Source organism: Diceros bicornis, chromosome 4 (genome assembly GCF_020826845.1).
Source record: "Diceros bicornis minor isolate mBicDic1 chromosome 4, mDicBic1.mat.cur, whole genome shotgun sequence".
NCBI classification, from domain to species: domain Eukaryota; kingdom Metazoa; phylum Chordata; class Mammalia; order Perissodactyla; family Rhinocerotidae; genus Diceros; species Diceros bicornis.
The window spans coordinates 100,133,397-100,147,059 of NC_080743.1; the positions used below are offsets into that span (position 1 = coordinate 100,133,397).

The 13,663-nt window shown below is 48.1% G+C and overlaps 2 protein-coding genes across 3 annotated transcripts in view; one reads left to right on the forward strand and one right to left on the reverse strand.

Moving 5' to 3' along the window:
- Positions 1-13,663, reverse strand: part of MFSD4A (major facilitator superfamily domain containing 4A) — a 307,016-nt gene that overhangs the window by 90,908 nt on the left and 202,445 nt on the right. The window lies entirely within an intron of this gene.
- Positions 1-13,663, forward strand: part of SLC41A1 (solute carrier family 41 member 1) — a 46,161-nt gene that overhangs the window by 13,105 nt on the left and 19,393 nt on the right. Inside the window, exons 2-3 of one of the 2 annotated variants that reach the window (XM_058540223.1) lie at positions 9,246-9,364; positions 11,907-12,931. In XM_058540223.1, coding sequence (XP_058396206.1) covers positions 12,557-12,931 — 375 coding nt within the window. In that variant the 5' untranslated portion in view covers positions 9,246-9,364; positions 11,907-12,556. Of the gene's footprint in view, positions 1-9,245; positions 9,365-9,719; positions 10,226-11,906; positions 12,932-13,663 lie in introns of those variants that run through there. The other variant, XM_058540222.1, reaches the window with a different exon arrangement.

Below are 13,663 nucleotides of genomic sequence, written 5' to 3' on the forward strand. Positions count from 1 at the left end.
CTCTGTGCTGAGGAGGTCATAAATAAGCTGAGGCTTCAAGACTGCTTCAGAGTCAACAAGGCAAAGAGTTGGGGTTGGGGGTTGTGTCAGACAGAGATGAGAGTGTGCAGAGACTGTGAGGCAGATGAGAATGGGGCACCTTCAGGAAACTGAAAGGAGACCTGTTTGGGCCTTGCAGGTCAGGATAGGGATTTTGGACTGTGACTTAAGGACGACGGGAAAGGGAAAAATAGATAGGAAGTTGTTTTTTTCTTCCATCTTTCCGTCCTTCTGTTCTTCCTTTTATTCCTTCTTTCTTACACTTATTCAGTGATTACTATATGCCAGGCACTGTTCTAAATAATTGATAAATATATATACTCATTTAATCTAATAATTACCTTATGAAGTAGGCTGTTGCAGTATAACAGCTTAAAAATCAAGTCAGTGGATTGGAGAAAAGTAGATGGATTAAAAAGTTATCTAGGTTAGTCATTAGGGAAATGCAAATCAAAATCACAATGGAATACTACTTCACAGCCACCAGAATGGCCATAATAAAAAATATGGAAAATAAAAAATGTTGGTGAGGGCCGGCCCCGTGGCTTAGCGGTTGAGTGCGCGCGCTCCGCTACTGGCGGCCCGGTTCGGATCCAGGAGCACACCGACGCACCGCTTCTCTGGCCATGCTGAGGCCGCGTCCCACATACAGCAACTAGAAGAATGTGCAACTATGACATACAACTATCTACTGGGGCTTTGGGGGAAAAAAAAGGAGGAGGATTGGCAATAGATGTTAGCTCAGAGCCAGTCTTCCTCAGCAAAAAGAGGAGGATTAGCACGGATGTTAGCTCAGGGCTGATCTTCCTCACAAACAAACAAACAAAAAATGTTGGTGAGGATGTGGGGAAATTGGAACCCTTGTACATTTTCTACTGGGAATGTAAAATGGTGCAGATGCTCTGGAAAACAGTTTGTTGTTTCCTGAAAAAGTTAAACATAGAATTACCATATCACCCAGCAATTCCACTCCTAAGTATATGCTCAAAAGAATTGAAAACAGGTATTCACACAAGTTTGTACATGAATGCTCACGGCAGCACTATTCACAATAACCAAAAGGTGGAAACAGCCAAATGTCCATCAACAGATGCATGGATAAACAAAATATGTTATAGCCGTACCATGGTCTATTATTCAGCCAGAAAAAGGAATGCAGTCCTGATACATGCGACAACACGGATGAACCTTGAAAACACTATGCTGAGTGAAAGAAGCCAGACACCAAAGGTCACATATTACATGGTTCCATTTATACGAAATGTCCAGGGGCTGGCCCAGTGGCATAGGGGTTAAGTTCATGCGCTCAGCTTCGGCAGCCCAGGGTTCGCGGGTTTGGATCCCAGGCACATCGCTCATCAAGCCCAGCTGTGGCGGTGTCCCATATACAAAATAGAGGAAGATGGGCACAGATGTTAGCTCAGGGCCAATCTTCCTCACACACACAAAAAAGGGAAATGTCCATAATAGGGAAATCCATGGAGACTAAAAGCAGACTAGTGGTTGCCAGGAGCTAGGAGGGGAGGGGAGGGGAGAGTGATTGCTTAATGGGTAAGAGTTTCCTTTTGGGGTGATGAAAATGTCTTAGAAGTACATAGAGGTGATGTTGCACAACATCATGAATATACTAAATGCCAATGGATTGTATGCTTTAAAATGGTTAATTTTATGTTATGTGAATTTCTCCTCAATTAAAAAAAAATTAGTCCAAAAAAAGGTATTTAGGAGGTGGAGTCAATGGATGGCACATGGTAATTGATGGATGGTGAAAAGGTGGGGAAGTACAGGAAGGAGTCAAGAATGACTCCCCTAAAAAAAAATTAAAAAATTAAAACTTAAAAATAAAAAGAATGACTCCCAGGTGTCTGTCTTGAGAAAATGGAAGAGTGACTCCATTCCCTGAGATGGGGAAGACTGAAGAAGGAGCAGATATCTAGGAGATGGTGAGCTCCATTTTGGATATAACAAGTTGGAAGTGCTGAGACATCCAAGTCTGGAGCTCAGAAGAAAAATCTAAGACAAAGATATTTGTGAGTCATTAACATAGCACCATAAATTGTGACACCATGAGAATGAATGAGACTCAATTTCTAAGGGTCTAATCAGGAAGAAGAACCAAATTTGTAAGTTTAAATTAGAATGTTAAAAGACACATCTAGTAAGAGACTGTTATCTAAAACATACAAAGAACTCTTAAAACTGAACAATAAGAAAACAAACAACCCAAATAAAAAGTGGGCCAGAGACCTTAACAGACACCTCACTTATATACAGATAGCAAATAAGCATATGAAAAGATGCTCCGCTCATCAGGGAAATGAAAATTAAAACAGTGAGATACCACTACACACCTGTTACAATGGCCAAAATCCAGAACACTAACACCAAATGCCAGTGAGGCTGTGGAGCAACAGAAACTCATTGCTGGTGGGAATACAAAATGGTATAGCCACTTGGGAAGACAGTTTGGTGGTTTCCTAAAAACTAAACATACTCTTTACAGTATGATCCAGCAATCAAGCTCCTTGGTATTTACCCAAAAGAACTGAAAACTTACATCTACACAGAAATCTGCACAAATAAAGCTTGATTCATAATTGCCGAAAATTGGAAGCAACCAAGATATCCTTCAGTAGGTGAATGGATAAATAAACTGTGGTACATCTAGACAATGGAATATTATTCAGTGCTAAAAAGAAATGAGCTATCAAGCCATGAAAAGACATGGCGGAACCTTAAATTCATGTTACTCAGTGAAAGAAGCCCATCTGAAAAGGCTACATACTGTATGATTCCAACTATATGACAGTCTGGAAAAGGCAAAACTATGGAGACAATAAAAAGATCAGTGGTTATGGGAGAGGGGCAGCTATGAATAGGCAGAGCACAGAGGATTTTTAGGACAGTGGAAATATTCTGTTGATATTATAATGATAGAAATATATCATTATACATTTGTCCAAATGCATAGAATGTACAACACCAAGAGTGAACCCTAAGGTAAACTACAGACTTGGTGATTATGATATGTCAATGTTGATTCATCCTTGGTGAAAAATGTACCACTCTGGTGAGTGATGTTGATAATGGGGGAGGCTATGCATGTATAGGGGCAGGGAGTATATGGGAAATCTCTGTACCTTCCTCTGAATTTTATTGTAAATCTAAAACTGCTCTACAAAATAGTCTTTAAAAAAATTAGAATGTGTCAGCAAAGATCATAGAAACTTTAAAATATAAGGCATTAAAAATTAATTTAACTTTAAAAATATAAAGTCTCTGAGGTTGGCCTGGTGGCGTAGTGGTTAAGTTTACATGCTCCACTTCAGCGGCCTGGGATTCACAGGTTCAGATCCCAGGTGTGGACCTACACTGTTCATCAAGACAAAGCTGTAGCGGTATCCCACATACAAAATAGAGGAAGATTGGTACAGGTGTTAGCTCAGGGCCAATCTCCCTCACCAAAAAAAAAAAAAAATACATATATATACTAAAAAATACATATATATATAAAGTCTCTGTGCTCAAGGACCTTGTAATCTAGTTGGGAAAACAAAACTGACACATAAAACACAGGAAGTCATGTAAAATGAGTCTTTTTTGTGTGTGTGTATGAGGAAGACCAGCCCTGAGCTAACATCCAATGCCAATCCTCCTCTTTTTGCCAAGGAGGATTGGCCCTGGACTACCATCCGTGCCGATCTTCCTCTACTTTATATGGCACGCCGCCACAGCATGGCTTGACAAGCGGTGCGTCGGTGCGTGCCCGTAAAAGGAGTCTTAAGCTGTGTAACTTCTCATATCATCAAAGACTAATGTTTCATCTTTCACCCTCCACTTCTCTATATGCATGTCTATATACATCTAGCCATATATTGAAAAACCTGTTGTTCCCTGAAAATGCCACATTCTCCTTTGCCTCTGGAGATGCTTTTCTCCTTTGTTTTCAATTCTTTGGGGCACATACTTAGGAGTGGAATTTCTGGGTGATATGGTAATTCTACATTTAACTTTTTGAGGAAACAACAAACTGTTTCCACAGCAGTTGCACCATTCTACATTCCCACCAGCAATGGCCAATGGTTCCAGTTGCTCCACATCCTCACCAACATTTGTCATTTTCTGCTTTCTGCTCTGTTTTTTTCTTATGGCCAACCTAGTGTTTGCGAAGTGGTATCCCAATGTGGTTTTGATTTGCATTTCCCTAATGACTAACCTAAATAACTTTTTAATACACCTACCTTTCTCCAATCCACTGACTTAATTTTGACCTGTTATATTGCAACAGCCCATTTCATAGGGTAATGATTAGGATTAAATGAGTTAATATATAAATCCACTCAGGAAGATTCAATTGAAGCATCTTCGTGTCTGAAGACTTCCAGAACCTTCCCAGACAAAGTTCAGTGTTTTCTCCTGTGACAAAGGTATATTTCAGTTCAATCTCCCCAGCAGGTTCTAATATGCAGCCATGGCTGAGAACCACCAGGTTGGGGCACTGTTCCCCAAACTGGTAGGATCATGGGAGTCATCTGAGGCACTAATTAAAAGGGTGGATTTCCTGGCCCAGCACCAGATCTTTGGAAACGGAATTTCCAGGAGAAAGGCCTGTAAATCTATATTTTAAAAGAAATGCCCACAGGTGATTCCTATGACCAGGCCAGCTGAGGAAGCCCTGGCTAGTGGATAATCAAAGGGCAGTAAACACAGAGAGCAGTCTGAAACTAGACAGTCTGGTTTGCAAAATATGATCTTCTTGCATCCTGGCTCTGGAAAGATAAAGCTTACTTATCTTTGGCTGATGACCCACTGCAGGGATGCTGCCCTGAGACTAGCTCCCCTCCCGCATCCACGTGCTGGGGACTGTCCATTTTTAACCCTTTGCAGATAGGAATGCCTTCACAGTCTGAAGTCTAGACTTCAATGTGAGTCCCAGAGAGAGCCTGAGCTGCCCCTTCGAGATGCTTAATCCTTGTTTGTGGCTCTTCCTCTTTCGCGAAACCATAATATTCCTACTACGTGCAGGAAGTATTCCAAATGCTATATTATCAGTAATCCTCACAGCAGCTCTGTGAAAGAGAGTAGTGTCTCCATTTTATAGATAAGGCTCAGAGACATAAAGGAGCTTGCCCAAGGTCACATACCTAATATGTAGCTGAGCTTGGATTCAAACCCATGTGATTACAAAGCTGTGGCACATTCCACTCTGCAGCAATGCTTCTCAAAGATTACTTCTCTATTCCCAGTTATAGTTCACCTAAATATTTTGCTTGCTGCTAAGGCTTCCCAGTTTACCCAGTAATTTCAGAACTATAGCTAAAAAATACCTGGAACCATCCCGCCTAGAGGAATCCAGGGAGGGTATCCAGGGGGCTTTGGGAAAGGGGAGCTCAGTTAGAGAGATGCAGGGAGCATGGTGGGAGCAACTAGCTCTGAGCACAGATGGCCTCACTTCCCCATCCTACCCCCATCACTGCATCCTCCTAGAACTGAATAAAGCCGGAAGGGGATATCACCTCAGCTCTGGCCAGCAGGAAAGAGGTTGACCTCTGGGAGGGAGGTATCAGGGGAGGGGTTATAGCAAAGGGAAAAATGGGAGGGAGCACCCCATCCCCAGCAGAAACAAAAGAGAGAAAAGTTTCCAGCCATATCAGGCTAGTCTTGTGACTATACCATGCTGGTTAGGGGATCCAGAATTTACAGGGCTCTGGAATTTTATAATGTTTCAGGATGAGTATTCAGCTAGTCCATTGGTAGACAGCAGCTATTTCTAAAAGAAGACCATGGGGTCTGGAGGACCTTGGGATAGAGGCTAAATGAACTCTATATTAGGAACAGTGCCAAGCAACACTGATGAAGGCTGCCCCACAGAGGCAATTCCCTCACAGGCTCCTCCACAGGCCCCTGGCAGTGATCAACACCTCCCCCTTCCCCAAAATCCCCCACCTCCACCAATAATCTCACATTCCAAGTGAAAACACTGTGCTTGCTATACAAATGCCGTTTCATGCCACAACATCTAGCCCTTCTCCAACAAGACTGCTACCCCAATATAGAAAATTCTGGAGCTATACTAACCTCACTGTCTTCTGGAGGACCTGGGGAGGGGATGCTGTGAGTCTGTTTGGTGTTGCAAGGGGGAAATCTCTCTCCTATAGTAATGGGAGTCAGTTGGAGACTTCTGACCTGCCCTGGTATCAGCTATAGCTGAATGAAAAGACACTAGAGAGAAAGACAGTGACAGGAAAGTGCTGTAGAATGCCACAGGCCTGGGGAAAAACTTCCTAGAGAAGAAGGGGCTGGCAGTGACTTAATGGTCTTCCATCTTCAGGATAGACATTACAGGCCATGAGGAAGTTAAAGCCAGATCTGAAAAAAAGAGTCCCCAGTAGGGAGGTAGGAACAAGACCCTGCAACCAAAGTCTCAAGGCACCTCCTTTGGAGAGGGAAAAGTGTTTTTAAGTATAGAGGAGCTCTCTCGGCTAACAAGCTTTCAGAGTGGGCATGTCTTGAGGCAGGAGGAGGGCCTGTGTGACCTTTGGAGGTTCTTGTCATACAAAGGTCCACTGTGATGCTCAGAGACCCTCACTGTCTCCTTGACACCACCACCCCCTTCACCCCCAACTGAGTCTCTCCTTCTGAAGCATCTGGCTGGCTTGCTACCTGCTGCTGGTTCCTGTCTTTTCATCTGTGACCTCTGCTCCCTACATCCGTGCTTCCCTCTTCACAGACTGTAGCTATTTCTGCTCTTTCAGTAGAGAAGGGCTGAGTGTCTTCCCCTTCCCAAGGTCACAGCTGGTTGGGCTGGAAGGAAATCTGCTCCCTCCAGCCCCTCTTGGTGTTGGGGGGGGGCCTTGTGGTGTAGGGACCAGCACAACACAGGGCAGACTACCTGGATGAGTCTCATCCATCTCATCCATCATTCATTCAGCCTATTTATTAAGTACCTACTAAGTGCCAGGAGCTGAGAATACACTAGTGATCAGAATAGACACAGAGCTTACAGTCTTGTCCTAGTGGCCCTGAGGCTTCAGAAGACCCCTAAACCAAGGTCTTCTGTATTTATCCACTCACAGAAATTTTTGCAATACCTATAACCAACAAAGGACTCATATTTGAAATATATAAAGAACTCCTACTAAGCAATAAGACAGAAAGCCTAATAGAACATGGACAAAATACTTTAACAGATATCCAAATGGAAAATAAATATAGGAAAATGTGCTTAACATCATTGGTTATCAGAAAAATGCAAATCTAAGCCACAATGAGATACCACTACACACCCCACCAGAATGGCTTAAGATTTTTAAATCTTTTTATATTGACAATACCAAGTGTTGATGAGAATATGGAGCAACTGGAACACTAAGACACTGCTGGCAGGAGTATAAATTAACATGAGCACTTTGGAAAATTATTTAGTAGCATTTACTGACACTAAACCTATGCCTACTGTATGACCCAGTAATTCTTTTCTAGGGATATATCCAATAGAAATATGAACATAAGTGTACCTAGGAACACAAACAAAGATGTTATAGCAGCATTATTCATAATAACCCCAAATTGGGAACAACCCAAACATCCATCAACAAAATAATAGATAAATAAGTTGTGGTATATTCATTTAATGGCATACTCTACAGCACTGAAAATGATTGGGCTGCTGCTACCACAACATTTTGCCAGAATTTCACAAACATACACAAAATAATACCTACTAAATAGTTTCATTTATATAAAGTTCAAAAGCAGGCAAAACTAATCTGTAGCGTTAGATAGAGGATAACTTTGGGAAGGAAGGTGGGATAGTGACTGGGAGGGGCTGTGAGGAGGGCCTCTGGGGAGCTGGTAATGATCTAATTCTTGATCTGGGTGGTAGTTCTATGGTATTTTCACTGTGTCATATTTTGTCACACTTAGGCTTTGTTCACTTTCCCACGTGTCTGGTATACTTTGATTTAAAAAAAAAAAATGCCCACAGGAGAGGGGAACTCTTCCCCGCGCCCCCCATAGTTGTATATCATAGCCGCACAGCCTTCTAGTTGCTGTATGTGGGAAGCGGCCTCAGCATGGCCGGAGAAGCGGTGCGTCAGTGCCCACCTGGGATCCCAACCCGGGCCACCAGCAGCAGGGCGCGCACACTTAACCACTAAGCCATGGGGCCAGCCTGAGAGGGGAACTCTTTTTGGGTGGTTAAAAAATGGAAGGTAGGAAGGGACTAGGAGGAAGATCAAGATTTTACATATAAGTGGCTGAGCTGCAGCAAGAGTTTTAAGGGAGGGGAGGGAGGTCTGTTGAAAGGAGCAGGAGAGGAATTTTCACCAGCCCCTGACTGAGAAGTCTCCAGATACATAAGCCTTAATTCCCCGCCAACCCTACACCCCTATCCACAAATGGATCCTTTTGGACCAAGCCCGTTGTTTCCTAGCCTAGCAGCTACTTCTCTCTCCAGGGGGAGAGACCCAGTGTTTGAAGCCAAAATTGGGGTTCTAAGACACTGACGTTTCCTCTACTAGGGCCTGTGAGAGTGCAGGCCCTTGATGCAAATATCCCAGCAGCTGAGCTGGAATAATCCTGAGTACTGAAGTAGGAGGTGGGGGGCGGAGTTGTATGTGTTTGTCATCCTTGTCCAAAGGAATTACCTGCTCCGGTTGCTGTGTGCGTCTCTCCGAAGGAGGAAGGGGCAGCCGAAAGCTTCATACTCAGCACTATGTTCTCCTCTCCCTATGCACACCACTACTCCAAAGCCCATCCAGGAGTCTGGAGTCGTGCTCTAGTGCCCCCCAAGCCACTTTCCGGGAGGAAAAGGGCAGGAAGGAACCACTGGTCACAGGTTCCACTGACAAGAGGGGAAAACCAGGGGGTGGCGGTTCCTTTGTGGGGGAGGTCACACCCCCTGCACAAAAACATCCCAAAGAGAACTGGTACTGAGTTTGCGTTGGAGAGGTGGAGATACCCCAGGGAGGAAGTGGCAAAAGGCGAGATGGGAACACCCCTCTTTGATCCCACAAGGTGCGTCAGGGAAACTTGGATTTCGTTTAGCCCGGGATGGAGACATCTCTCCCCATGCTGCCACCAGGATCAGTGGGTCAGAGGAAGCTAGGCTCCCCTCCGCCCCTACCTCAGGTGGTGCGTGCGGGACCCCAGCCACGAGTCTGACCTCTTTTCCCTCCCGCCCGCCCATCCCCACCCCTTTCAAGGCTGGAACTTTATTAAGGCCGGTTCCGTCAGGGCTGAGCCATTTGCTTAGAGGAACACGGAATCTGGCGGAAGCGCGAGGTGACGGGCCAGCAGGAGAGGAGCGGTGTCCCAGAACAAGGTAGGGCCGGTTCTGTCCGGGTACCGAGCGCGGGGAAAGAGCACGGGGATGCGCGGGAGCCCACGGGGTGAGCGGCTGGCTCCACAGGGAGGTTTCCCGGTCTTCCCGAAGGCCAGAGGCTCAAGGAAACCCTCCAGACGCCCCGCGGACGCGCACAGGCGCACAAGACTATGAAGGGCGAGGAGGCCCCGGCGGCGGGGCGGCCCGAGGCAGGCGGCGCTGCGCCGCGAGCGCCGGGCGGCGGGGCACCTCGGGCGGACAGGCGCGAGGCCCCGCGAGCCCGCGGCCCTTCCAGCCGGGTCCGGTTCCCGTCACTCCCCGCTCGGCGTTCCGCCGGCGCCCCGCCTCCGGGGCAACGATGGGAGGAAAGGGGCCGGGCCACGGCGGAGCCCGCCCCTCCCCAGGCCCTCATTGGCTGCCTCAGTTGTCCATCCAGAATCTATTTTTGATGGAGGGGGGTTGCCACCCAGTCTGCCCCAGATCACGTTTGCCACAAGCAACCAACCAGTCGGCCCCGAGTCCGCGGGCGAGAAGCGGTTAGGGGCGAGCGAGCTCGGCTCCACAGTCCGCGGTCCGCGGCCTCCCCGCCCAGGCCCGCGGCGGTATATCCTGCCCTCCCCGGCCCCCTCCCCTCGTGGAAGCGGAGCGGTGGCCTCGCCGTAACGCAGAGGCGAAATGTAGCGAGCGGGGTGTCGCGGCTGGACGCTCACCTTGGCCGGGGTTGTGGGGGGCACGCCGGGGGCCAAGGAGGACTGCCAAGGAGGAGGAGTGATGAGAAGAGGGGGAACCCTGCACCCCCCGAGACGACGGATCCCTGCTGCCACTCGCCAGGCGCCCCCCTTCCTCCCAAGCGAGGCGCAGGTCAGTCCTGTTGGGTCCGGCGGGGTGGGTGGCCGAGGGCGCGAGTCCTGGCGCGCAGCGCAGTTGTTGAGTCTGAATCGGAGCGGGGGGGTGCACCCGGTTACTTCTCCCCCTCCCTGGGTTTGGGGATACTAAAATGGGTCTTTTGTGTCCCCTCCCCAGGGCATCCTGGTTCAGTTTTGCTTCTTTCATCCCAGGGCCTTAGGCCGGTCTGAAGTCTCTTTATTGGAAAGAAGGCGGTGAGGGACTGGCTTTTCTTCCTGCGAGCTCCCTGTCAGGTTAAGTGGCCTGCCAGGAAGACAGGAGGAGGAGGGAGGGTCAAGTTTTAGCATACTCAGAAACTTTTCTGGCATAGGGGCAGTAGTCTCTCTCCTGCTCAGAAGTTTCCTCCTGGATCTCTAGGGAGGGTCTTCCAAAGAACCACAGGGCTGTGTTTAAGGAGTTTGGAAAAGGGAGTCCCCCTGGTGACTTGAGTGGACGGAAAGAGAAAACAATTCCCATGGGCCAGTTACTGGAGTTTGGTCCACCCTTTCCCAAACGTTGACTAATTGTGTGTTTGAATACTTAAGGACCTATTCATCCTACCTAGGGGAATTCTCTTTTTAAATTTATTTTTCAGTTGTAAGAGCTGTTCTGGTGAAATGGAATAATAGGGTGGGATCAAGGCCTGGGGATTCTTTTAGGCAAGAAAAGTGGGGCTGTTACAGCTTAAGAGACATGCATGTGGGAGCAAATGCATTTTGGCTTATGCTGCTCTATTTTTTGTTTGGTTTTGTTTTATTTTTTATTTTTTGAGTTGGTGCTTTTGTGTTTTTGTTTTTTAAGAATTCCACTATATCCAACTCGCAGTAACCCTGGGGAACAAGGCAAACCGAGGGAACTGAAATGTGTGCATAATAACCAACAGTTTTACGCTCTTTCTCTTCAAACTGAGATAACTCCCTTGTCCTATCTGACAGGCTCACAGGGCCCAGAGCAGGGGAAGAGAGCTAGAGACAGAGGCCTGGATCCCAGTCAGGCGTCTGAGCTTTTTGTGACACCGTTGACTCTCAAGGGCAGGCTTGGGTAGGCCCTGGCTCTTGGCCTTGGTCTGGCTCCCATTGCCCAGGGAGTCCTCCTATTTTTTTTCTCAGGGGCTAGGGTGTTTGTGGGTCTGGGGACCTTTAGTCAGTGATCAGATTCTCTCTGTTTATTTGCCCAGTGCTGCTGTCTTGTGACTGTAAACAATCACTTTCTACAGTGGGGTGGCTATGCAGCAGGGAGTTTGTGACTAAATTTGTAACTGACGCCACTGGGAGACCACACTTAAACAATCCTGCGTTCTTAATGGGCATTCAAGAAGGGATCTCCCCCAAGACATCCCTGCCACCTTCAGTTGCTGAGAGGACAGTACCAACGTCTCCTGCGCAGCATCTGCCCAATCCCAGGCTGGCTACATCTCGTTGCTGTTGACCACGGTGGTGACCCCTGTGGGCCGTGGGTTGCCAGATGGGAGGATGGCGGGGATAGTGCCCGCTGGGCCTCCAGATGTCACAGTGCAGGAAGGAGTAATTTTAGTGGAAAGAAGGAGGCAAATAGAAAACTCTTTATGCCTGCCTTGTGGGAGAAGTCTCCCAGTATCAGCTGTCCTTTGCTGTGTCATAACATTCTCTTTTTCTTGTTTTCTTCCTTCCCACGTAAGGTGTTCCACACAGACTCTCATAACTTTAAGGACCAGGGATTTGGGGAGGTACAAGGTCTTCCCAGGAAAGAAGGAAATCTTCTCTGGAAGAAAGGGAAGAGACGGCAGCCGCTGCCCTGGGACCAGCAGAGCCCAAGGAGCTGTGGGAAGCTGAAGGAGCCGAGCCAGAGGCGTGGGAAGGAGCCGCAGCCCCAGGCTGAGGCTGCATTCTGAAAGATTTGAACCGAAGCTACTTTTCATGAGAGAAGGACCACCTCAGAGGGCACCCCAGACTTAGCTGGGCTCTTCTTTCTGAATGTCCCCTGTTCTGAGGAGCCTGCTGCTGAGAACCAAAGAAGATAAGAGGCCAGATAAATTTCCCTCAAGCACAGCACTGGCTGGCCGGAGTCAGGCCTCTGCACCCCTACTGGCTGGCTGTGGAGTCTGGTGAGGAGCTGCTGTTCCCCTCCAGCTCACGGCTTCAGTGCTTGATGGGGCTGCCTGTTGGTAGATCAGCTTTTGCAGTGCCTAGTAGGAGCGGAGAGCCGTGGGAGGGAGTCCTGTGGCACCCAAGCCTGGGTTCACCCCAAGACTAAGGTCTTTCCTGAGTTAGAGAGGGATAAAACAAGAAAGAGAGAGGAAATTTCCCCTACCCCTCCTGCCTTCCCGTCATGTCCTCTAAGCCAGAGCCGAAGGACATCCACCAACTGAACGGGACTGGCCCTACTGCCTCACCCTGCTCTTCAGATGGCCCTGGGCGAGAGGCCTTGGCTGAGACCTCAGAGTTCCTGGGGCCTGATGGGGCTGGGGTAGAGGTGGTGGTGATTGAGTCTCGGGCCAACGCCAAGGGGGTTCGGGAGGAGGACGCCCTGCTGGAGAATGGGAGCCAGAGCAACGAAAGTGATGACGTCAGCACAGACCACGGCCCCACACCACCCTCCCCGCTCAAGGAGACCTCCTTTTCCATCGGGCTGCAAGTGCTGTTTCCCTTCCTCCTGGCAGGCTTTGGGACTGTGGCGGCTGGCATGGTGCTGGACATCGTGCAGGTAGGACCTGGGGAGGGCAGCTCTTGACCGTGAGCCCTGGGGCCACCTTTTCTTCCTGGGAAACTGACGCTTGGAGCTTCCTCTCCACCTCCCTGTCAGAAGTAGCTGCTGCTTCCTAGAATACGGTTTCCCTTTGGATCATGTCCTCAGTTTCTTCTTGGTCTAGTTACTGTCTACAGAAGCCTCGAGGAAGCCCAGTAGCCCTGGGGAGGTCAGGGCATTATTGCTTGACAGAAGCAGAACTAGCTTGGAAGAGGATCTTAGGCTTGGAAGAGGAGAGATGGAACAGTGTTGTTGCCTGCCATCCCTCCTGAGCATTCCTGCTGAGCCCAGCTCAGTAGGAGACATTTAGATGAGCCTCTTCCTTATGCTCACCTTTCCTTTCACTTGGGGCTTCAAGGATACCCATAGTAGAAAGCTCAGTTTCAAGTCTCCCCTCCATCCCCCTGCTGGGCAGGAATTTGTCCGGCTGCCAAGAGGGTCTCAAATAAAGTGGGACGGTTCTTAAAGGCGTTTTCTGTTGCTTATCTGCTGTAACCTTGGCACAATCTCCTTGGGGAATAGGGTTGGGTACTGATGCGTGATTTGGGGGGGTTAGCATGATAAGACCCAGAAGTGCTAATTATGTGACATAAGTGGGGACAGAATGTAACTAGGCCTGGGCAGAACTCCTCTTTGCTCTTTACCTGTCTTTCAGGAACCTGCCCTGGGCAAAGAGTGCTCTTTTGAGGC